Source organism: Psilocybe cubensis, chromosome 8 (genome assembly GCF_017499595.1).
Source record: "Psilocybe cubensis strain MGC-MH-2018 chromosome 8, whole genome shotgun sequence".
Lineage (NCBI taxonomy): Eukaryota > Fungi > Basidiomycota > Agaricomycetes > Agaricales > Agrocybaceae > Psilocybe > Psilocybe cubensis.
The window spans coordinates 1,445,354-1,468,911 of record NC_063006.1 but is presented as its reverse complement, the minus strand read 5'-3'; the positions used below and the strand labels follow the sequence as shown (position 1 = coordinate 1,468,911).

The window sequence follows — 23,558 nt, the reverse complement described above, 5'->3', positions numbered from 1 at the left end:
AGGAAAGAAAGTGCCGTGTGGGCTTGGATTAAAGATGAAGGAATGTTCGATTTTCTATGATGAAGATAGCAGATGTGAGCAAAAAACACAAAGAGGCGAACCTGGCCAAATTTCAAAAGGGCCTTGTACTTTATACATATCGCAGTCGTGAGGCTGACCATCCTGATGATGTGGTTGACGTGAAAACCTTTGCGTCCACCATGGGAAAATATTCTCCACTCGGAACAAACCGGTTCTTGGGTTTCCCACGTTTTGAATCGTTCGACCAAAGGTCATCCTGGTCATCCCATCTTCGCATGGACCGGCACGAGTAGGACGCATTCTGCTACTAAAATACTTTCCCAGACTGTTGTCCCTTTTCAAAACCAATTTCCCTGAATGTTCGATCCCCATCAATCATCAGTTCGAAGAACAGGTCATCAGAATCATGTGCTCGAGGTTCCAATGCACCCCAGTGACAGCCGTGCGCAAAGGTCACAACTCCTCCACTTACGATACGTTGTGAAAAGGTAAAATCCAATACCCGGGCTTCGGGGGCGGTGCAAGGTGGTTATATCAATATTTTCTGGATTATTTTGCTTCATAGCAGTGCTTTTGATCATCTTTTGGGATTCTATTCTGATTGATCACTATCGTCTTTCCCAAGATTCTGTACATTTATGCTCTCATCAAAAGGTATATGTGTTTCTTTCTCTTTTTCCTTCTTACTGCATAGGTAGCTGGTCTTCCTGGAAGTGTTATGGACCCCATCTCTGCTGTGTCGGCCGCCAGGCAAACCTATACAGGGGCGTATCTGTGGGGTAAGATAACATTCGTTCTTCTAAGTTCCGGATATCACCTCAAACATAATAGTTTCTGCTTCTACATTCATTCTTTGCGATACTGTGGCTACTCTTCCCCTTGAGGTGAGTACAATTTTGGGGCAACTTCTATACGAGAAACTATTCCAATGGCTCAAAACGCGATGTTATAGATAACTCATATATGGAAGTGAGTATAATTTTCGATATACTGCCGTTTGGCTTGTGGTGTTAATTATTTTTACACTCGCTATCGAGGACTCGTTGGACATTCCCAAAAGTTTTATATCTTCTCTTGCGATACGGGTGCGTGGTATATGGGATGTAAGCATTTCAAATTTCGGAAAATGTGACTATTCTAATTGTCGTGGCGTGCCCTTTACAGAGTTAGCTCTTATGGTAAACAGTGGACCTGTGTTTGAAATAGAATAACTGACTTTGCATTCACCCAAGTATTTTGCACTTTGCAGCGTTCGATCCTCGTATGTCATGAGATCTAATTATATTTGACTTCCTGATAATTGAAGTCACTAGGGGTATGCTACGAGTCCATTTTCGCTCCGGTTTCTCAGTTGAAAAAAATAAACTGTCAAATATTACAGATGCGGAGTATACTTGTCGTATAGTATATTGATGTGAGCTCATAGCATCGCGCTCAACCTCTTGAGACTGACTCAAGTAGGTCAATGCTGTTGATGGACCTCACAAATGCGATATTAGCCTTGAGAATATATGCGCTTTACCATGGAAATATTAAAGGTATGATACTCAGACAAACGCTTTGCCGTGCTTGCTTATTCATTGTGATACCCAGTTTTGGTCTTCTTGTTGATCGCAGTACTAAGTAAGTATCTGGACCTACATGCACAAATACGGTCCTCTTGACCCCACTACATCTTTTAGGCGAAATTATCGTAAGAATTAAAATTTACAAACTCTGGTTCAATGAAATGATAATTTGCAGATCCAAATTTATATTGGGACTATGACTGCTATTGCTGCTGTCAAAGCGGAATTACTACCGCCATCGGGAACACAGCTACCAGGCTGTTTTACCACTATAAACTTGATCGTTACAATCCCAGTTTGGTGCGTCGTATTCAAAATTGGAACTATTTTTGTACTCGGCCTAATGTACACTTCAGGGTAACAGATCTATGTATTGCTTGTAAGTTTCTGGTGCTTATCTGTAATTGCATCTTATGAGCAGTAACTGCATAACTCAGGTATATTTTATAGCATGCTTGTGACGAAACTCTATCTAGAAAGAAAAGAAGAGCGTAAAATTGACACCCGTTTTACTCTTCGGACAATTTACAAGATATTTCTTCGAGATGGCACCGCATGCTTCTTATTGTGAGCCGTTTTATCTATTTTAGCGCCAGTATGAAGTTAGTAATGTCGCTACATCATTAGCATCATAGGTATGCCTTCATTGCTTAATCAGATCTTTCTGTTTCACCACAAAGTTCTAGGGGTTCTGGCAACCTATGCTATGAGCTCCTTGTTTATAGAAGGTTATTCAACAGCATTACTTGTTCCGTAAGTGATTTTGATAATTAGCAAGTTATCCTAGCTAACAAGAAACAGATGGGCTGTTGCTGGATTCGACGTTGCGGTAGGAACTTCTCCTAACAAAGACATGTTGAACGCCTAAAGACGCACTAATTATTATAGGGAACACGTTTAGTTTTGAACCTTCGCGAATCTGCTTACAGAGAAACCTGTGTAGATTCGACGTTCAATGAAGACGTTATATTCAGGCAGTTTAGAATTGCGGAAATTTCAACCGGAACAGATGTTGACACACCTGTGTCGGAGCGTGAAGTGGCGCCTCCATTAGCACCCACAGAAGGCCGTCGACCATCTATTCGTCGGCGAATGACCGTCGTATCACGGGAGGGAGGAAATGCGCGGGATAGGGCATACTCTGCACATGATGTAACAGGTCTGGCACCGAGGATTACCACAAATCTTGAACAGGACTCTCGGATATCTCTTCCCATCATTACAGAAGACTCTTAATATATGTATATGAAATTCGATACATATGCGCTATCATTCAATCGTGGCATAAGTTCTTGGTTAGGTTGACACAACTCAGCGGCAGTCTCACTCATCGTCCTGAGAGAAAAGTTTAAAGTTTTGATATCACATGACCAACTGATTTTCTTTCAAGGCCCGCTCGGATTCGCCCGATTACGTGGCAATCAAATGAAATCGCACTCCATTCTTGACCACCACCGCAAAGACGACGCCAGTCGAATAACTCACTTTCAACACCCCTTGAATAGTGACAACTCACAAATTCCGACCATAGCTTGCTTCTTTACATTAATGTCAACTCACGAATTAACGGAAGATGAGTTGAATGACGACATCGACGATGATCCACCCTGTGTTCGTGCTGCTCGAAACCCAGATCCCGCGGTAATCTCTGCAATCCTCAGGCATCATTCCCAACTCAACTCACAAATTCCAGACGACATGATTCCTGCTCGCCGTAGCAGCATGCTTCGTGGATTTTCTGCGAACACATACATCTCCGGTGCAATTCACGGATATTACACGTCACCTTTGGTGGAAGCAATACGGGCATCTTTACCTGGGAACATTGAAATACTACTTCAGGCGGGTGCGGATCCAAATGGCATCCCTCTTGACTACCTCGACGAGTATTCCGTCCGTTTTATCCGTGGCAGGGACTCAAAATACGATACCTATAGCTTTGTCGCGTGTCCTCCGAGAAGCAAGGTGTTAGCGATCAGTTCCGTAGTCAAGCCCCAGATATCGCCTCTTACACAGACAGAAATTTTGAGACGCCGAAAAGGATTTTCGCGGTTTTGGACTGAACCAGCATTTCCCACCATCTCTTTCAAATCCAAACCTGCTCGCACTGCGCTTGAAGAAGCCGCAAGCAAAGGAGACATTGCTATCTTCGACCAGGTGCGTGCTTCAAACCCGGACGAATCCTGGTGGACCTCTGGAAGGATTCCATCTCAATTGCCAGACATTCTGACACATTCCTCACTTTCGGTTTCTTCGCCGATCCATGAGGCAATAATCTCCACTAAAAATGAAATGCTGGAACACCTTTTAGCTATTGGCTACTCTCCAAATATTTTACCTCTTGCCGCTCCCACCTGTTGTATTCCCCCTCATATTGCAGCTATTGGTTTGTGCCGTCCTCCCAATCAAGTTGCCTATGATATTCTTGCCTCAGATCCACACACTGATTTGGCTCTTCGCACACCTATCTACTCGGTTCACGTCTTGCATTTTGCCGCCGCACTGCTCGATATTAGTCTGTTGCAAAGACTATGCAGACACACCGCCACACCGCTCAGTTCCGCTGGGTGCACTGCTTTAGGCCACACCCTTCTCCACGTAGCATCACTTCCGCTCACTGATCTACACGTCAATATCTTCAGTCAAAAGGTCTTCGAGAGCGTGCACGACGTGCGGACTCTTGATACCAAAATTTGGGTACCAATGGATTTGCATAGGCGGAATCCTGCCAATCGGGGAATACTCACCTCTAAAAACGATAATGTTCCACTTCCACGTACTCGAAGCGCTGAAGACAAGCTTGACGAAACTAGGCAACATGAACTAATTCTGTGGCTTCTGGATAGCGGGACCCAAAACCTTGCGGCTGAGGATGTCTACGGTAATACGATTATGCACTACCTGGCTTCAGCCGCGTCGGTCAATGTGCAATTGTTAAATGAGCTCCGTGCAATGGAGGGAGGCGAAAATGTGTGGAAAGAGAGAAAGAATATGATGGGTCACTCACCTGAGGAGCTTTTCCAGGATGGATTGGGAGCGGAAGTTGAGCAATGGAAAGACTTTTGGATGTCATAGTAAAGGTGAGAAAATCGTAGCAACTTGAATATCACAGAAAATCAAGAAGGAAGCGTGGAACACGGGGCTATTGAAATACTCTCATTTGCTTTCGGAATCTACTCAAGGAGATAACAGAGAATTGTGTTCACATGCTTGTACCCGAAAGTTTCAAATGCATCGTATATCATTTCTTGCCTGCATCCACAAGTGCACACTAACTCATCGCGCACTAGTGGGTGTACTGATCATGATGGAGCATCGCTTTTGTAGTCTTCGGAGTTTTCGGGAACCGGTTTTGTAACCCTCTTGCTTAAAATTGTGGCTCTTCCTTCAGAATTTATTTTTCGTGCTGTGCTGGGCTCTGTGAGTGTGGATTTACCAGTCGCCTTTTGTCAATTGGAGAAATATATAAAGACCAGTGTGGGGCAAAGAAACGATCAGTTATTTCCTGCTTCCTTCTAATTCGACAACCAATTAAAGTCGGGAATATTTATAATCGCTGGTCGATTATCATGAAGCCTTTCGCTATTTGCCTCACATTGTGCATTGCACTTATCAGATATGTCTATGGCTTACCCTCCTTGTCAAAACGGGCTACATTTAATGATGATCCTGCTATTACAGTAGGAGCCTTATATTATCTTATATCTTACCGAATTGCGTACTCATATGTTGATTAGAACTCCGAGTCCGTGTCAGTAGGCAAACGTGCTTGCACTGAAAACCAAATTTGCAGAACATTTATCGATGAAGCAAAAGTCAGAGGGGAATCACTGCATCAATACCCGTTCGCTAGAGTCTCATCCGAATACGACCATCCGATTTACCGACGTTCGCTAGCGCATCTGAAGACAAAGGCGCACACAAAGGCTGCCCAGGCCCATGACAAGGCATCAGGTGCTCATGCCTTTAAGGCATCCATGATGTCGGCTTCAGCAATTAATCTCTTGGAAGACGGCAGCACCCAATATGTCAAACATGCACATGCGCTTGAACACGAAGCCGAGGAACACAGAAAACAGGCGGTTGAACACACACAAAAGTCTGACCATCATCTACAAAAGGCTCATCAACCTGTATCGCATGGTGTCCTGTATCCTTTCAAGTTGGCGAAGTCCATCATAAAGTCCAAATTCAGCAAACACAAAGCAAAGAAGTCTTTACATAAGGCGTCGACGTAACATTTGTAGAAAACTACTACTATGTAGATTCCCAATGAAGTTTTTGTGCAGTTTTTCCGGGGCGCTTGCAAATTGCTACAGGCACTTATAATGTTACGTTGCTATCTGTCCGACCACCGCAGTAACACTCAAACCGGTAAGGTAACAGAACCAATTAAGAAACGATATGTTTCTTAATCATGGATAGTATATACACAGCAGAAGCGGTAGTGTAGCAAGGCGGCAGGATTACACCCAAAGACATTTTTAGATATTGAACATCTCGATTGAAAGCGTAAATCCTGTGCACCAATATGCCATTTATGACCCAGCTACGACGCTCCGAGTCATGTCATCTACAATAACTATTTTTGGGTGGTGTATGATAGCCTCGCGCCTTTTATAGTCATTAGAACTCCATTGAAACGTAAAAGGCTGTTCTTGAGTGTAGACTACATGTAGATTTGATAGATCCGTGGTTGCATTGTAATTCGACAAACACACAGCACCGAAATCTAGCCAATGATGCACATGATTGATCTACCAAGCTGAACACCTATATATTCCAACATGAACATAGATCAAAAGAATAGAGCTGGTCTCATCATAACGCACCCCACCCATTGCTGCAGTAAACTTCGCATAATCGCTGGACGACTATGAAATTCATCATCACTATTCTTATCGTGTCCGCGGTGGCCGCTGTAGATGTCGTTGGTCTTCCTGTTCGCCTTAAAGATACTGCTTCCAAAAATACCAGCTTCGTCTCGGTATTACATATTCTCTGAACGAAGGTACCAAACTGACACAACTGTCTTCAGAATCACAGATATTTACACAACGTTCTCAATCCTGATATCTTTACCCGGAAGATTGCCTCTGAAGATGGTGGTTCTCACGGTGACTTGGTGCAGGTGCCAAGCCACCAGGCGGTTAAGCGTCTTAGCCATCTTGAGGATATCGTGCCCGCCAACGACATTCAGAAACATATGCTTGTCAGGCGTATCTGGGAGAAACAGATCAAAGCAGCTCACAAGCAAGCCAGCGAGGCCCATACAAAGGCCGCTGCCGCCCATAGACAGGTTCAGGATAATCACGCAAAAGCTGCCACGAAGCACCTCAATGCTGGGAACCACATTGCAGCTCACGATGAGAATACAGAAGCGGAAAAACACGCAGGGATGGCCCTGGCCCACGAAAAAGCGTCAATATCTCATCTTAACGAGGCGCACCCTGACCTTCCACGTGTTAAGGCTACTGTTCCTCAGGCTATAAAGTCAATAATTTTGTCAAAGTACGATGCACACAAGGCCAAAAAATCTTTGAAGAATGCGGCACATCGACCTAGTTAGCCATTACATTGCTGATTTCAACTATAGGCCTTTCGATCGGAAATGTAGCTGTAGTATAGGCGTCGGTTGTATTAATCATTTGGTGGAATCAATGTGTGCAAAATGTGATTCATAACGCGAAAATTTGTGGTTTGAGGGAGGAAAGACTATACAATTTGGTTATCAGTCCTGTGTCTGCACAACCTCACTCACATCGTAATCAGGAGATGTAGTCGGTAGGGTGTAACATAGACGTTATTATTGATTGAACCGCTGTACACAGGACACGCAGAGCCTTCCCGCCTCGGGCCCTTATGGTCCTAAACCTCCATTTGAACGTATGTGGACACTTTCCTACTAGGGGAGTCAAGACTGACACCAACTTTTTGAAATTGCCAAAAAGCCATATGAAAGGAAGTTCTCCAATCGATGAGCGACCATCAAAACCGTTGAATAATTAATTTTTCAATCTTTTTTTCCCTCGTTAATAATGTTTCGATCTGCGCATATCTCCAGTCAAAGTGACCTCTCATTTCTGACCGCTCAGATGAATGAGCAGTGGTCGCCAAATGCTAGTGCACTTCATTGATAGCCTATTGAAGCATTTTTGGAAACAGAAGTGTACCATAACCGAACATCTTTATTCCGTTCTATTTCTGCACGGAGCGCTCGGGTATCCAGCTGTATCCAGACCATCAGGTACTTGACTCTTGATTTGCGCTTGCCAATCCCCATCGTTGTTTCGAAAGGAAAAGCCAAACGAATGCCGCTAGAAGCCACCAGAAGCACGATTCTGAGGCATATACATGCAGAATCAGCATAGAGCATAGAGAGCAAGGAGAATCAGGTCGACGGTGTTGTTGGGTTGCAGCAAGTGGCGGTTGAAAACAGAGCACAAGCAAAGCGGCCTGGTTCATTGTTCAAGCGGAGAAAAGATCGCAGCTGACAAATTATGTAATAAATTTAAAGCTTCTGATAATTAATAACAAATAAGAGAATTCCGTGTTTGTCAAAAGTCTCCTGTACTCGGCATGATGGGCACACGTCCATCTTTCCACCTCCTCCAACCGCATAATCCTCGCCCTACCAGTGCAACAGTCACTTCGTGAGAATTGTCGTCATAAATAAGACGTCTTTGATACCACTCACTCTAAGGCGGAGAGTCCGACCTGTGCGCAGTCCCAGACCGTCGACTACCTCAGGAATCCCAGAACCACTTAAACATTCAAGCCTTCAGACGCTCGAGGTGTTCAATTTCAGACGAATTTTGCTCGTTATACGCCACCTGGTACTGGCGTCATGTCTGTAGACCCTTACCATGCTGTGCAACAAGAGATCCAGAACTCTCTGCAGACCGCTGCACAGCTGCAGTCGTCATTTCTTCGTATAAGGAATATGGCGAGGGAAGATAGTGAAGAGTTGATGTGGGCCAGGAATGAGGTGAGTATTGTCAATGTCACTGCACAAAGAGGGCATGCTTCAAATGGCATTCTATCAAACAGTTGAAGGCCACACTCGCGACGCTAGAGGCAGACCTTGAAGATCTGGAGGAGAGTGTCAAGTATGTGCTTTCATCCACCAGACAATTCCAGTTATTTGACGAGGCGACAAATTATGAAGGATTGTAGAGTCAACAGATGCAAGAATGTTCGGACTTGATGATGCTGAGGTTCAAAAACGGCGGAGATATGTGGGGCATGTACGAAAAGAAATAGAGGTGCGTCTGCCTGTTCATCGCATTACCTTTCACCCTTCCATGCTCCTCCGTGACTCTGCGACTCCGCGATCCTGTCTTTCATTTCATGTTCTTCATTTTTTGCATAATAGACCACTAATAATGTCCCTTCGGAAGTCCAGAACATGAGAGCCAACGTATCCTCATCCCCATCTGCCTCGCAGCCATCAGGGTCCGGTACGCAGCTTCACGCAATTTCTCCTCGAGCAGGCCCTGGTTCACCATTCTCAGAGAGATATGGGGACGACCACCAATCGGAATGGGCTCGACAAGAGCAGCAGGTACTGTCACCCCTCTGCACCTCCGTGCATACTTCAACGATGCGGGAACCAGTGCTAATTAATTCGTAGATTATGCTTCAACAGCAAGACCACACGATGGATTCAATAGCGGGCACGCTAAACACACTAGCACAGCAAGCGAGCTTGATGGGCCAGGAAATCGAAGAGCATAACGAGTACGTGGTGACGAGACTTCTTAGTGCAAATCCCGCAGCTTATGCCTCTGTTCACTAGAATGCTTACTGACCTTGAGGCGAACGTGGACCGGTCAGATCAGAAGCTCAACGACGCGATGCGACGTATGCGAAAATTCCTACGCGATTCAGAAGAAAAGGGCAGCGGGTGGTGCATCATCATTCTGATGATCGTGCTCATGGCGCTACTGCTGGCCGTCATTTTGGTATAACATTCCACTCTCTGTCGGGGTCGGCACATGGTGGTCGTCAGTCAACCTGTGTTTCTGTGATACTTTACACATCGACCTTGGTTGGAGATGCCTTCTTTCTATATTTTCCTCTTTCTTCATCCATACCCATGAGAATCCTTGGAAACTATTAATGTCCACCCCGATCACACGTTCTATTTTTTTTTTCTTTGCATACTTTGCTCACATCCATTTATTCCTTAATTATTTGAGCACGATACCAGGACGCACCATAATTTAGTCGTTCATATTAGTACCGCATTTACTATGTACACATTTCTCTAATATGGATTAACGGACTAGGAAATTAACCATCAGGTAGGGTGAATACACATGGTTGTAAAAGCAAGCTGAGCAATGAACAAGGTAAACAAACATAGGAATTCGAGAGCATATACCGTATATACAGGTGCATAAGTGGTAGCAAGATGATGAGATGGCTAGAAACTGGACAATGAAGCAGAGGGTATAGGATGAGGTATCTAGAGAAAATTCCAAGAAAAAAGCGTAGTAGACGATGATGGATAGCGATAATGCGTAGTGATGACAATTGTGTTATGTACAGTGAAACGAGGAGGAATGACACAGAAAAGAGGTTCGAGAGATATCTGATAAGAAAGTTGACATATAAGCGATGACCAAAACTTGGAAAAGGGAAAAAATAGGGCAAGAAAGATATTCGGGCAAGAAATCATTTAGGCTTTGTATAGACCATGTCATTGGTCCAGCCGGCTTCGACAGCTTCCTGGAGGATAACAGTGTCACTTGCTTCGAAGTTGTTACCTTCAGCAATGGCCTGATTTTCAAAAGCTTCGACAAGAGGGCCAGGATTAGACATCCCCATGCTGTCTAGGTTTTCAACAGTTGCGTCGACATAATCGTAGCTATGTAAAAAGTAGATGGTGAATCAATAAAATGAAGAGGTCTCGGATAAGCCACGGGTACTGGAAAAGAGCCTTACTTTTGCCATTTAACTAGATATTCGTAAGATATCCCCTTTCCACTAACGACCGTCTTGCGCCGCCCTACGAGGGCCTCCACGAGGTATACCTGTGGCTCTTGAAGCAGTTGCTGTGAATTCTTGTTCTTGGTGCGCCGTTTGACATAGGTTAGGAGACAGCGCGGCCTGGCGCAAGGTGCTTTGAGGCCGTTGACTTCCTCATCGTTGATTTTCTTGACAGGGGATTCTACGAAATCCAGACATGATTTTGATTTAGAATTTTGAGGAAAGAAATATCGTGCAAAAGACTCACTGCTTCTGATTAAGTCAAGGATACAATAGAATAGGAAGTAGCTATCCATCAGAAAATACACATGGAAGTCTAAGTGTATTGAACGCACTTGGGGATGCCAGCTGTGCACACCGGACAGACATAATGTTCTGTATCTTGTAGGTGTTTGTCGTCCGGCTCCAGGCCTACGCACCCAATGTGGTACCACGTCTCGCATCTAGGCAGATAGTAAGCAGTTCATGGTCAGTATAAAACTACATGCCACTCAAGGATAGTTTACCCACTCGTCGCATTTGACAAACTATGTATGTGTCGAGAGATAATCGAGTTAAATTAAATCCTCTGATTGTGAAAGCTATATACGTACGCGATCAAAATTAGGATTCTGCATCTTAGGCCACACCAGATCAGATTCGCGCTTTTTCTTCAAAGTGGGAGTCGATATAGAAGCAGCGGAGCTTCCGACAGAATCTTTTCGGGGTGACCGCATTGGGTACCTTGTTGATGAGGCTTCCTCCTTAATTACCATTTCTTTATTTCTCAGACTTGCCCGCCGCAGATCCACCACCTTCCCTTTACCTACTGGGGGCACAGAGGAGGAAGACGCGGTAGTAGCAGCACTACGCGCCCTTGCCCTCTTTAAGGGCGGTTGCTCACGTTCAGGCACATCTTCAGCTGCTGCATTTTCATTAGACACATCAGGGCTCGCCTCGGGGCGCTTACGCTTCTTTATCCTCGTAGCTGCCACGCTTTTACCCAACTTTGCTGTCAGCCGGTCGGTAAAGGTGCTCTTTTTTGGGGGCGCTCCAGTCGTACCGGTTGCTTTGCTCTGTCCCGTCAGGTTGCTGTCGAACAATCCTGAGGCAAAAGAAGGGGCGGGTCGTAATGATATCTTCTTCTTGGTCTGATTCCTTATGACAGGGGCATCTTCGTCGGAGGCATTGGGCGGCTGTATTATGCGCGCGGTAGCTTTCACGAGGTCAAAGGGGGAGCGCACAGGAGGGGCCGGTTCCTCGACCTCAGATTCCTCTTCGGTCAATGGGGAGGAAAATCGGGATTCGGGAGCAGGTTCAGGTTCAGGCACGGGTGCCGGTGCGGCAGTTTCTTTCCCTTTCCCTTTGATATCCTCGGGTTTGTGTGTCGTTGGTTTCTCCTGAACGGGCACAGGCTTTACAGATTCTACAAGCTTCTTAGGATTTTCAGACAGAGCCTTCGAAGTTGACGCGAGATGAGAAAGAGGGTCAAAAGTTCGCACTTGTGGGCGAGAACTCATTGCTGCTGCCGCAGGGGCAGCCCTCACAGGTGTTGTAAGGTCGACAATTTCAGGAGAATTGGTCTTAGCAGAAGCCTTGCGTCTCGCATCAGGGATTGGCCTCGGAACAGTCGCTCTCGACTGCGTAGAAGGTTTCTGCGAAAGTGTCGGAGGGTTTTTCTGCGTCTGAGTTTGAGATGGCCTAACCACGATTTCATCGTCGGTATCAGAGGAAATGGATATTACATCGTCCGGGGGCTGCGACGTGCTTGGTTTCTCTTTCTTGATGGTCAGAGCTTCCTTCTTGGGCTTCATGGGTGCGCGCTGAGACGACGTTCCAGGAGCATTAGAAACGTTTTCCGCAATCTCATTCGTAGCATGGGCTTTCGACGTCGACGCTTTCGGATTTGCCTGGGCTATGAATTTAGCAGGCTTGGACATCCTACTGGGTGAGGGCGATTCGGACGGGATATACGTATACTTTCGTCCAATCTGCGCTGGAACAGTTATCGGGCTATTCAATTCTTTCTTCGCCTGGACAATCCTCGTCGTTTCTGAATTCTCCTCTTCGTCGAGATTAGAACCATGTTTGAAAGCTGCAGATTTGGCCTTGATGGGAGTAGACGTGTCCATCGTGTGGTCTTCATCGAATGAAGAACCACCATGAGCAGATTCTTGACGTTGAAGTGACGAGGACGGGCCAGCAGAGGAAACTTGGGGGGCGGGGGTCTGCGAAGGTGTTGTGAAGAGCGGTGACAATGTGTTTTCCGGAACAGGCGCTGTCACATCTTCATCATCCTCGTATCCGTAAGATGTGAGCGCGCTACCCATCGTATCATCAGCATTGACATCATACATCTCTTCGTTGAATTGTGAATCCTGAGATCCCACCATAACCAAGGCGTGCACAGTATCTTCGTCTTCTATCGTCTGAGATTGCTGAGAATCTGTGAATGGGATCGTTGTAGTGGCGGACGTTGACAAAGTCGCAGTTGAAGCGGTATGAGATACAGACAAAGTGGCAGCCGAGTTCGAGGGTTCGACAGTAGAGATAGGACGTATAGTAGAATCCTTTCTTAGAGAAACAAAATTGGTTGTTGTTGCATCGATCGTAGGCAAAGATGAAGAATCAGCCTGAGCTGACGGAGTAGGGTTTGTCTGTATGTCACGTTCGGGAGTAGATCCAACAGTCGAAGGAGCCAAAGATGTGAGAGTTGACAATGAGGATGCATTGGACTCTGTGGTCTCTTTCAACACAATGTCCGCGGTTGATTCCCCTTCCAGAGATATAGACGCCACGCCGGAAGCGAGTGCAGCACCTTTCGACCCCTGGACCGTCTGGTCTTGATCATCGTCCATTAATTCATCCCTCTGCTCGTCATCATCATCGTCCTCATCCTCATCCTCATTTCCTTCTTCAGCATCGCCGTTGTCCTCTTCGTCTTCCTCCTCTTCGCTCTGGGGACTCAACATTCTCTCGCCCGCCTCTGCACCCATAACCATGTCTACTCTGCCTTCCCTTCCATCGCCCGTCTCATGACCACCAAAGCTGCGCTCTCTCTTCAGCGCTTCTCCGTATACATATGCATCTGTATACGCCGTCCCTAACGTCGCCTTCCTCAGCTCAGCGATTGAGCCTTCCATCGGGGGCGGCAGTGTGTAGGATCTGGTGGGGGTCATCGCCAGCGGAGGTGTCGTTGCTATCGTATGCCTACTTGCTGATAAAGAACTGGCGAGATTGTGCAGCGCGCTGGGGTTCATACTGGGATTTGCAATCGGGCTAGATGTGCTTCTCTGGAACGGAGACGGAGACGTAGAGGGAGGTCCGAGAAGTAGTTTGGCAGTCGGGCTAAGGTTCAGTATGACGTTGCCATCTCTCGTCTCAGTTCTCGGCGTTGTGGACCAATCGACAGGTGAAAATTGACCTCTGGGCGGTTTTGAGCGGCGATGGGAGCCAGATCGGTGCAAAGAACTGGAGCTGGCATGAGAAGCGTCCGTCTGCTCTTCGTAAGTCGCCTGCGCGTTGTCGACCGCGACATCGGGAGCCACATTCTCGCCTCGGAAACCAAGAGGAGCATTGTTATCTTCCACCGGCACCATGTTATCTATAACGGCATCGGTATCGCTAACCAGCTCCTGTGGCTCCTCTTCCACTGTGGCCGAAGGCGCTCCGGGCAGCAGAGCTCCATCCTGCATTGTCAGGTCTTCCGCTGGTGTCGCACTCTGTTCCATTGCTCCTTCATCTACCATGTCAAACACTGTAGGGTCACCAAGAAGAGTGGAAACTAATTGTCGTAACGCGACATTATTACCCATATCCCAGTTAATTGGAATAGGGACAGGATTGAGAAAGGGAATGAAGCGCGCGATGATTTCGTTTGTCGACATTAGTGTCGTGGATCCGGGTGAAATTGTCGACGAGTGCGCAGCGGGTGCGGAAGATGTCGATGCATGCGGTTGAGTAGACGATGCCGAGTTGGAATGTGTCGAATCACGATGTGTCGACGTCGTTGGCGCGTCGGTCGATGTCGATATGGTGTTCGCATTGGTTGGGTGAGACGGAGGCAAGTCCGCCATGGATGGTAGGTATCAGATGCAATCAAAAGAGGGTGAAAGAAAGAATCGCCGCGAGTGTAACGGCGGCGCATGAAGAATAAAAACGATCCAAACACAAAAAAAAGAAGGAAAGGGATACCACCACAAAAGCAAAAACCAACAGATGTTCAAGATGACAGATGTAAAGCGACCGAAGCGAGGCAAACAATAGTATAAAGGACGGATTGAGGTGGGCGGGTGTCGTCAAGGAGAGACGACAGAAGAAAGGAAAGGGAAAGGTAAACCCAGAAAATGCGCAAGGGCAAGTTCAAAGGTGGCAATCAAGAAGAAAGGTGAGGTCGACGTAGCCGACGAAAGTCAGGGGGCGGCATATTGCCCGATTTGATTGAAAATAGGCCAAAAATAGAGAATTGAACAAAATATTGGGGATAATTTGAAATTTCAAGTGTATCAGATTCCAGAAAGTTGGAGGGCAGAGAGAGACCATGGAGATAGTGATACAGGAAGAGAAAGAAGAAGTCGTTAGCATGTCGTTCTAATGTTCGCAAGGTCGCCCACAAGGTCGGATTTGGAAAGAAGGACATACCGGGTGCATGCGGGATAGGGGCCACCAGCGGTCCGTGCATCCCGAAAGGCGACGAATTTGCGACGAGGGGACCAAACACATCTTCCCCAGGCTCTTCATCGTCTTCTTCTGACAGATCTCCATCATATCCTCGCTGACTGGAAGGGGGTTCCTGCAGGAACTTGGATGGTTTTCGTGTCGCAATTCTGGAAGTGATAGATCCTGTACAAATCTCGGGTCAGTAAAAGATATCGAAATAAGAAGATTAAACTTGCCCACAAGCTCCTTTACGGTCGTTATTTCTGCTTTCAATTCCAGGATTTGACCTTGGAAGATCTGTGAATTGTTGAAGATTAATTCAGATAGGCCGTCTGAAAGTAATGTAGGTCAGTGGCTGCATATTAACCAGTGAGAAAGTAGACAAAGTACCCATCTGTTCCATTATTTTATCGTTGGGTAGCTGTTGTGGTATGATCGAAGAACTCTCTGCCGTGACCTGTTGACCAATAGAAGGGCTCCTCCTCTTTGCTTTCGGTGTATCAACATCTCCAGACCTAACAGGACTCGTCCATATCTCGTGCGTGATTCTTGTCGACTTGTCGGCTGAATTAAGTCTTGGTGACTCTTTCCAAAGCAAGAACTAGAAGAGAGGAGACACACCATCAGTGGATTGTTGGTTTTGGATGCCTGGTCTAACCCCAGCCTGGAGTAGGGTCTGTATGTCAGTACTAAATTCCGCCAATGGATCCCTCAGTCGCTCCAAACATTCTTGAAGGTCCATTTCAACATTCGTTAGCCTCTCCATCACGCTCTTGACCTCCGGATTCTTGATATGTGGCGCCGTGGTCGAAGTCGACGCCGTGGGCCAGGTCTCCTCCATGTCGACGTCGATGACTTCAACCTCATCATCTTCTTGGATTTCACCGCGCGCAAGGCCTCTCCTCGTTCTCCCTATAGCGGCAAACGGCGTTTCGGCAGAGGAAGCTGTTGTGGTGATGTTGATGGACCCAGAGCCAATAAATTTACCGTCTAGTCCTACTCCAAGGACGTTGAGTACAACCCCCAGGCGATCTCCCAATATACCAAGCGCTCGAGCCACATTCTGGAGATGCTTGTCTTTCTTTTCGTCTTGTGCTTTCTGCAAATAGCGCTCCTCAATCTTCTGCTGCAACTCTTCAAAACGTGCTTGCTCTCTGGCGTCTCTTTCCTCGTCCCGTCTCTTCAAATCTTCTTTTTCTTGCATACGCTGGACCTCCCTTCGCAGCTCCGCATCATTCCTCAGCCTCTCCTTGGCCTCGTGTTCACTCTCCCAAGCCATCATCATACTTTTTATAACCTCCAATCTGTCCTCTTTTCCCTGCTCCTCCCTAGCTTCACGCAGTTTCTCTCTTTCTTCCCATGCCCTTTCCCGCTGCTCATCACGCAATGACTGCCTCTCCTCCCATATCCTTTCCCTTCGCTCGTCGCGTGCATTCTGCTTTTCTTCGTGAAGTCTCTGCCACTCAGCATGCATACGTCCATTCTCCTCCCTTTGTTGTGCTCTCTCCTGATCCATCTTTTGTTGATACGCCATCTTGTCCGCCTCGAACCGCGCATGAAACATCTCCCCCAAGGCAGGTGTCAAGATCTCCAATATCCGCTTCGCAATCCGATCTTCAATCTCAGGCGGGACCACCAACTGGGGCACCGGTGCAGGAACAACATTCGCATTCGCATTCGTAGCTGCAAGTTCCTCCGCATGCCGCTTCTTCTCGCGCTGCATCTCCAAGACCTGCTGCAACCTCTTCGCCTTCTCCATCTCCATCTCCTCGCTCCTCCGCCGTCTCTCCTCATCACGTTCTTTCTCCACCTGCCGCGAAAACTCCCGCTGCCTCTCTAACTCGCGTTCCAGTTCAGCTTGACGCGCCTTTTCGCGCTCCAACGCGACCTGATGTGCTTTCTCAAGTTCCAACTCGCGTGCCACGCGCTCTTGTTCAGCCTGACGCGCTTTTTCGTGGTCCATCTCTCGTGCAACACGTTCCTGTTCCATTTGACGCGTTTTCTCGCGTTCTAATTCCTTCAAGACGCGTTCCTGTTCAGCTTGACGCGTCGACTCGCGTTCGGCTTGTATCTGCCTCTCCAATTCCCTTTCCCTCTCTCTTTCCCTCTCCTTAGCCTCAGCCATTGCTCTCTCCTTCTCGCGCTCCGCCTTTCTCTCTTCCTCTCTCCGCGTGATCTCCAACAACTGGGATTTATCTCGTTCAGCGCGTAGTAAAATTTCCTGTTCCCATTTGGCGTTTTGCTCAGCAAAGGTAACGCGTATATTATCTTCGAGTTTTTTCTCTAGACGCGTAATGGCATCAAGGATATCAAGCGTAGAGGTTTGCGGTTGAGAATGTGCTTGAATTCGATCTGCAGAAGGAAACGACAGATGGGATAGATGAGGTAGGTCAGCAAAAGGGATATAGGGAATAACATGATTAAGCACACCTGGCAGGGAATGAGAAGCTGACGCCGCGGGATGGGTAGGTACTGGGACAGGCATTTGTTTATTTTCAGATCCAAGTGCAGTAGTGGCTACCTGCATGTTCGCGTCTTCATCGCCTAGGAAGAGCTTCAGAGCTCGGCTCATTATATCGGCACCCAACTCGTCGATGTCATCGCCGGGGCTATCAGCAGAGAAAAGACTGTCGCCTTCAGGCTCCGTAAGAACTGTGACATTCTCCGACTGCAGTTGATCCTCTTCTTCATCTTGTTCCTCAGCATTCTCTTGCCCCGCACTTTCATCATCCGTTTCCGTCATACTTCCCGAGGCGGATTTCGCATCTTCCCCTTCAGAATCAGAGACCACCAACATCTTCCGTCCTCTCACTTTCTCCTCTTCTTCGCTTTCCTCCTCCTCCTCCTCCTCCGTCGCCGCCACTTTTTCACAGGGCAATGATGATTCAGAGGTTAGGTCGAAATCAATAACAGGAAGAGGGGGAGGCGCATAATCATCTTCATCTGAATCGGGTATCAGCTCCGTAGGTTGCGTGCTCTCTCGCTTCTCTTCCAAGTGACCCACTACGACGCCTCCCTTAAAGGAACGCTTTGCATCCTCTTCATCTGAATCGAAATCAATAACAGGGAGAGGGGGAGGCTGCATATAGTCATCTTCATCTGAACCGGGTATCAGCTCCGTCCGTTGCGTGCTTTTTTTCTTCTCCTCTTCCGAATGATCCCCGGCTACACCTCCCTCAGATGAACCCTCCTCATCCTCCTCAGCCTCATCGGAGGACTCTTCCACCACAACAACAGACCTCCTCGTGGATGTTCGCGATTCTTTTTTACCTGTATCGACTTCTAGGTCGTACTCCTGGTCTTCACCCCGATCCGAGCTTCCCTCATCTCCCGTTTCTTCAGATAACTGAGGCGTCGGACTCGCTGTGCCTTGCGACGACTGATCTTCGTCTGAGTTGACGCCTGAAGCATGACTCGACCGTTCGTCTTCATCTGAAGTCTCCTGCTCGTCCGTCTCATCGGCTACTTGAGGAAGCACCCTTGTCCTCGATATACTGTCGCTGTTATAATGCGACAGCTCCTCATCCGAATCATCCTCGACAACCATCTTCTTGTATTTGCGGGGTGGTGGTTCTTCCTCATCTTCTTCTGAATTGTCATGCCTTTTGGACTCTTTCAGCTTCGCATGAGTGCGCTTCAGTGATCTCTCCCCCTTTTCGTCGTCGATCGCTTTGGAATTGGGCCCAGGGCCGTGCTCATTGATCTTGGATATTCGCACACCATGGGATTTTCCGTCGATATATGCGGGCTGTCGATGCGTGGATGCAGTTCCTGAAGCATTTGAAAGGGCCTGTGGAGGAAAAAAGAACAAGGAATTATATTGTTAGACCTCGAAAACTCGAGTTGTGTCGCTTAGGAGAGAAAAAAAACTAAATTCAGTAGTACTTACTATTCGGAGTTTCCCTACAGGATCAAAAAGCACCTTTGAAGGTAAAGTTGAGCGTTGTATTGCACTTGATGAAGGGGCTCCGCTGGATACAAGCTTGTTAGCAAAAACCGCGTCGATTCAGGGACTTGACGCGACAAACGGTAATTTTGGAGCATTTTGAGGTACAGGTTTCTACATAGATGCGTGTGAGCGTGCTTTCCGTCTAAAAACGAGCATACAATGTACATGATAGCCGTTTTTTGAAGGGCCTGGGAGACATTCTGAACTGAGGGCAAGTCGTGAACGAAATTGAACTGAGAATATGTTTTGGAATTCTCGTTGTTTTTCCTTTGTGGGTTTGGAAGGATTTTGTCCATTGACCCTGTCCATGTCACCCAGAGGACGCAAGGGACGAGATGGATGGGTGTAGCCAATAAAGGAGCTGGGGACAGCCTTCAACGCAATCGCGCGTACACAACGCGTAAACAACCCTAAATTCTGCACAAATTAATTAATTTTTCTCCGCTGAGCCCAGCCAATCAACGACAACCTTGTGTACGATCCCACGGTAACCGGCTTTAAATTTGATCTCCGAATTTAACCCCCGCACTTCACTGGGCACCGGCTTGACAGCGAACTGGCACTGTGCATGAACTCACCGCCCAGTGCCCACAGCCATGGCGTCGGCCATGAGCAATTACTACTGCACCGTGAATAACAACACCGAAGTAGTTGTCTAGAAACTTGATTTACGGTTTCTATAACACTCATGGGTGTAGGAGTCTCTTGAACTTGCATTGAAGTCACATCAAGTGTTAACTTGTAGGAAAAGAAAGTGCGTCAACTGACGCTACTCATATTGACGTTTACGCCACACAAAATAACTCTATACACATTATTTACGGATGCCAAGGGTACATTCCTCATCACGAACCCTTTTCAACTTGATATCCGTCTCGGAGGGTGAATCTAGGCATGCAAAATTCAACGTTGCCTCCACGGCCGTTGTATAAAAGAGGTGTTGCTTGTATGGGGAGTTGGGAATCAGACCCTTTTCCTCCTCTGTCTTTCTAGAGGCCACCGATGTCATTGGGTACCGTTATTCAGTCTACAAAGGGCCTCACAATTTCCGACGGCATCCGTTTGCTCATTGAACTGGTATCCGAATACCAGCTTCTCGCGTACCTAAGAGGTCAGGATTCATCGAATTTCAATCAATCTCAATTATTCTTCGGACTGATCTTGTTATTCATAGCTATCTGCGCCACAATCGTTGTTTATGATCACTGTTAGTTCTTTCTGTGCTTTCAGTATCGTTTTTCTAAAGACGAGTTTTTGTGAAGGCATTACATTCGACAATGAGGCAGGTCTCACCGACTATATACATTATTCCATTACTGATCGCTACGTCAAACATAGGTCAATCTTGTCTGGGTGAGCATTCGATTGCTCTGCTAGGTTGAAGATATCAATAGCTAACTAATGTGCTCCAGAGATCGCCGTGGTCGGTCGTGAAGGCCCTATTTCTTATTGTCAGTCGCTTCTCAAAGATTCGATATAGTTTAAATTTTGACACTGCATTGTTTTGCAGAATCGATATTATACGTTTCTGGGGGCCGTGTGAGTAGAAATCGTCCTTAACTTTCCCTTGAATGATCGTAAACCTGAACTCTGTCTTCATTTTAGTGTCATAGGATATGGCGGTCGTTGTACGTTGATATAATCTCCTCATCCGAGCTTAGTGACGAACTGTTCGTAATTTAAGACCTTGACTTCGGTCCTAATCTCTCTGCTAAAGTAAGCTTTGCAAGCGTGTAGACGAATTGATCAAAAATCTCATCTAATCTTTCTCCAGATGTAAGCTCGGTACCCAATTTATATCGCCTGATACTGATATAATTACCTTTCATTCACCTCCTGCCATGCGACTCTAGATGTAAGTCGTTAGTCACAGAAGAATCTTTCTATCAGACAATATGCTCATGCCGATCATTCTGATCGATACAGGTTCACACTATTATCAGTTGGAGACATGGGCAGTCCTCGGATTTGCCTTCGCTCAAAGTGGGTCTTTTCTTTGGAGGCATTAATCAGAAATAATTTGCTCAAGCTGTTAAACACCCATCAGTTATCTTTCAGATTCGCATTTTCGCACTGTACGGAATGAAAAAAGCACTATGTATTGCCGTTTTCTCCGTTTTCTTGTGTTCTATGGGTCTTACGGCGTGGATCGTTATTACAAGCACCAAAGGCCTCACAGGTGAGGTAGACTGAATGACAAAGCTCCTTACATTGCTATCTCATATTAATCTCTCGACGGTATAGCTATTATTTTGCAGCCCCCAGGGGTCAATATGATGATGTGCTTACCAACCATTGCGCCTAGTCTTGTCAAAGCTGTCTGGATACCCACAATATGCTTTGAGACCCTCCTCTGTGCACTTGCGCTTTTGCGAGGCTACCAAACGTCAGATCCTGGATCCCACATGAACGGCAATTTTCTTATGACTATCCTCATCCGTGACTCTGCCATATACTATCTTCTGTAAGTTTACTTGGTGCTAGCTCAAATGTTGGCTAATAATGATGCTGCTGTATCACTTTAGAATGGCGTCTGCGCATGTAGCGTCGTTGATTATCTCCATTGTATCATGGGTAAGAATTACATTTTCTTGGAAAACCATTGCATTGCTGACATCCTCATGATCATGATACCTATTGCATATTTCACAGGAAGGATACCTATCCGCCACTGTCAGTTTCTCCCTTGCGATGTCTTGTGTGCTATCTTCCCGTGTTGTCCTCAATATTCGAGAAATTACGAAGATCGAAAGCTTGCACAGTTCATCCAGTGGTGTGGGTAATTTATGGTTTAATCGCACCAACTCAACAGGCCAAATATCTTGGCATGTAAATACCAGGGAGACAACGGCATAGAGAATCAGTATTTTAAATGTATATTTTACAATACCATGTAGTCAGGTCCTGCTTCTACTTATTGACTAATGCTACGCTTTGTGGTAAAATGATTTATGGCTTTCAGCAAAAGTATTGAAAAATCAATTTTAACTTGTGGCGAAACATTCTGTGTGTATTGATGAGAGCCAAGCAGAACCAGTGAGCGTTGAGCGTGGCTGAGGGAGACTCGGAGCCGGAAGATTTGAATGCTTGCATGGGGGATACAAATGCTGTAACGGCGATGCACCGGCACCTTCACAAACCCTGCTCACTATGATTAGTTGGGGCCATCACCGGCTTTAGGCCGAAGCTTCTTCAACCTGCCCCCATACTGCACAGCCAGCCACGTTGCCCGTTCCAAATTTTGCTCTTCCCAGTTCCGAGTAATATTGCATTCAACAGTGGAGTAAAGCTGCTAGGGTATAGTTTCAACCCTTCCCTGAACTAAATAGCGCGAAAATCGGATTGTCAACATATCACATATCCAGCGAGGTGTTACAGAGCTCTAACACAGTTTGGAGGAGTTGGACTACATATTTGTTGTCAACCGACTGAGGGACTATTGTTGTGTTGGGCCCTAAGTTAGTACAAATTGGTACTATTTGGAAAGCAAACATGAAAGGTACCACTTATCAGACATTATCAATTGCAATGCTACGGTAAAAATAGACGGTTTTGCCCATTGCTTTTGTCTCCACCAGTTAAGATACCCACATAGTCAGCAAATCAAAGATGTGATGTTATGTCAAAATCTTACGTCCGTTGACTGATATCTGATTCTGCTCCTTTTTTAATGTCCAATGGTCAGAAATAATGTGGGTCGGTACGCGAATGAACAATCTATTTCCTTTTCCTTACCTTATGATACCGTAGGGTGCAATTGGTTAAAAATAAAGTCTTAATATTACTACATCGAACGGACACTGTGGTGACGGTAGACTTAGACTCTATTGAAAGCTGAGGGAGTGAAATCAAGGATGGAACCCCAATCTCCGCATCTCTGCGGATCCGTGCATACTTTCTCATGAAATCTGACCGCGTTAAGATGAGATGTTACCCCATACGTCATTCACTGTTTTTGATAAGTTTAATGGTTGGCATGAGTGTTACTCTAACGCTCTGCAAGGGTTTAAATTACCTCAGTAAGTAATGCCTCCTTCATAATTCATTCTCAAGTACCTTGCTAACCAGCACCAAATCAACCCATTTTTGCGTGTCATTTCTTTTTTAAAAAAAGACCATAAAAGTAGATCACTCCAAATGGGAAACATTCTCACAATCCTGCAAGATAATCGTTCTTGTTTGTAGTGCATAGAATAAGAGCACAGGAGCAAAGGTTTTCATGATAGTTACCAGTTTATTCAACATGTATTTGTATGTAAATTAATCTACCATGCCCTACATTCTCTAAAAATCCAGCTACGGGGCCAGACGACGGTCACTCCGAAACGTTCATCAGGGCGCAACAGGCACATACTCCAATCAGCTATTTTATCTCGAACATTTTATCT

General features: G+C 46.3%; 8 protein-coding genes across 8 annotated transcripts; 7 read left to right on the top strand and 1 right to left on the bottom strand.

The window, feature by feature from the left end:
• Positions 1-659: 659 nt before the first annotated feature.
• JR316_0008969 (uncharacterized protein) lies at positions 660-2,825 on the top strand (the record flags this gene model as incomplete). Its single annotated transcript, XM_047894680.1, has 8 exons — positions 660-675; positions 720-800; positions 826-905; positions 1,059-1,106; positions 1,765-1,889; positions 1,946-1,968; positions 2,027-2,156; positions 2,519-2,825. The coding sequence occupies 8 exons, from the start codon at positions 660-662 to the stop codon at positions 2,823-2,825; spliced, it is 810 nt and encodes a 269-aa protein (XP_047746139.1).
• A 312-nt stretch (positions 2,826-3,137) lies between these two features.
• On the top strand, positions 3,138-4,664 carry JR316_0008968 (uncharacterized protein; the record flags this gene model as incomplete). Its single annotated transcript, XM_047894679.1, has 1 exon — positions 3,138-4,664. The coding sequence occupies one exon, from the start codon at positions 3,138-3,140 to the stop codon at positions 4,662-4,664; it is 1,527 nt and encodes a 508-aa protein (XP_047746138.1).
• Positions 4,665-5,158: 494 nt separating this feature from the next.
• On the top strand, positions 5,159-5,827 carry JR316_0008967 (uncharacterized protein; the record flags this gene model as incomplete). The annotated part of the gene is made up of 2 exons (XM_047894678.1): positions 5,159-5,269; positions 5,327-5,827. 2 exons carry the CDS (start codon positions 5,159-5,161, stop codon positions 5,825-5,827), a joined length of 612 nt encoding a protein of 203 aa, XP_047746137.1.
• Positions 5,828-6,465: 638 nt separating this feature from the next.
• JR316_0008966 (uncharacterized protein) lies at positions 6,466-7,158 on the top strand (the record flags this gene model as incomplete). Its single annotated transcript, XM_047894677.1, has 2 exons — positions 6,466-6,576; positions 6,628-7,158. 2 exons carry the CDS (start codon positions 6,466-6,468, stop codon positions 7,156-7,158), a joined length of 642 nt encoding a protein of 213 aa, XP_047746136.1.
• Positions 7,159-8,436: 1,278 nt separating this feature from the next.
• On the top strand, positions 8,437-9,559 carry JR316_0008965 (Syntaxin-6; the record flags this gene model as incomplete). Its single annotated transcript, XM_047894676.1, has 6 exons — positions 8,437-8,577; positions 8,640-8,698; positions 8,758-8,854; positions 8,965-9,153; positions 9,223-9,329; positions 9,388-9,559. The coding sequence occupies 6 exons, from the start codon at positions 8,437-8,439 to the stop codon at positions 9,557-9,559; spliced, it is 765 nt and encodes a 254-aa protein (XP_047746135.1).
• A 709-nt stretch (positions 9,560-10,268) lies between these two features.
• On the bottom strand, positions 10,269-14,638 carry JR316_0008964 (uncharacterized protein; the record flags this gene model as incomplete). Its single annotated transcript, XM_047894675.1, has 5 exons — positions 10,269-10,461; positions 10,539-10,835; positions 10,919-11,026; positions 11,094-11,110; positions 11,177-14,638. The coding sequence occupies 5 exons, from the start codon at positions 14,636-14,638 to the stop codon at positions 10,269-10,271; spliced, it is 4,077 nt and encodes a 1,358-aa protein (XP_047746134.1).
• A 5,534-nt stretch (positions 14,639-20,172) lies between these two features.
• On the top strand, positions 20,173-20,950 carry JR316_0008963 (uncharacterized protein; the record flags this gene model as incomplete). The annotated part of the gene is made up of 8 exons (XM_047894674.1): positions 20,173-20,247; positions 20,345-20,377; positions 20,509-20,523; positions 20,583-20,621; positions 20,681-20,709; positions 20,776-20,798; positions 20,855-20,886; positions 20,945-20,950. The coding sequence occupies 8 exons, from the start codon at positions 20,173-20,175 to the stop codon at positions 20,948-20,950; spliced, it is 252 nt and encodes an 83-aa protein (XP_047746133.1).
• Positions 20,951-21,065: 115 nt separating this feature from the next.
• On the top strand, positions 21,066-22,026 carry JR316_0008962 (uncharacterized protein; the record flags this gene model as incomplete). The annotated part of the gene is made up of 5 exons (XM_047894673.1): positions 21,066-21,153; positions 21,218-21,349; positions 21,415-21,634; positions 21,696-21,744; positions 21,823-22,026. 5 exons carry the CDS (start codon positions 21,066-21,068, stop codon positions 22,024-22,026), a joined length of 693 nt encoding a protein of 230 aa, XP_047746132.1.
• Positions 22,027-23,558: the final 1,532 nt, after the last annotated feature.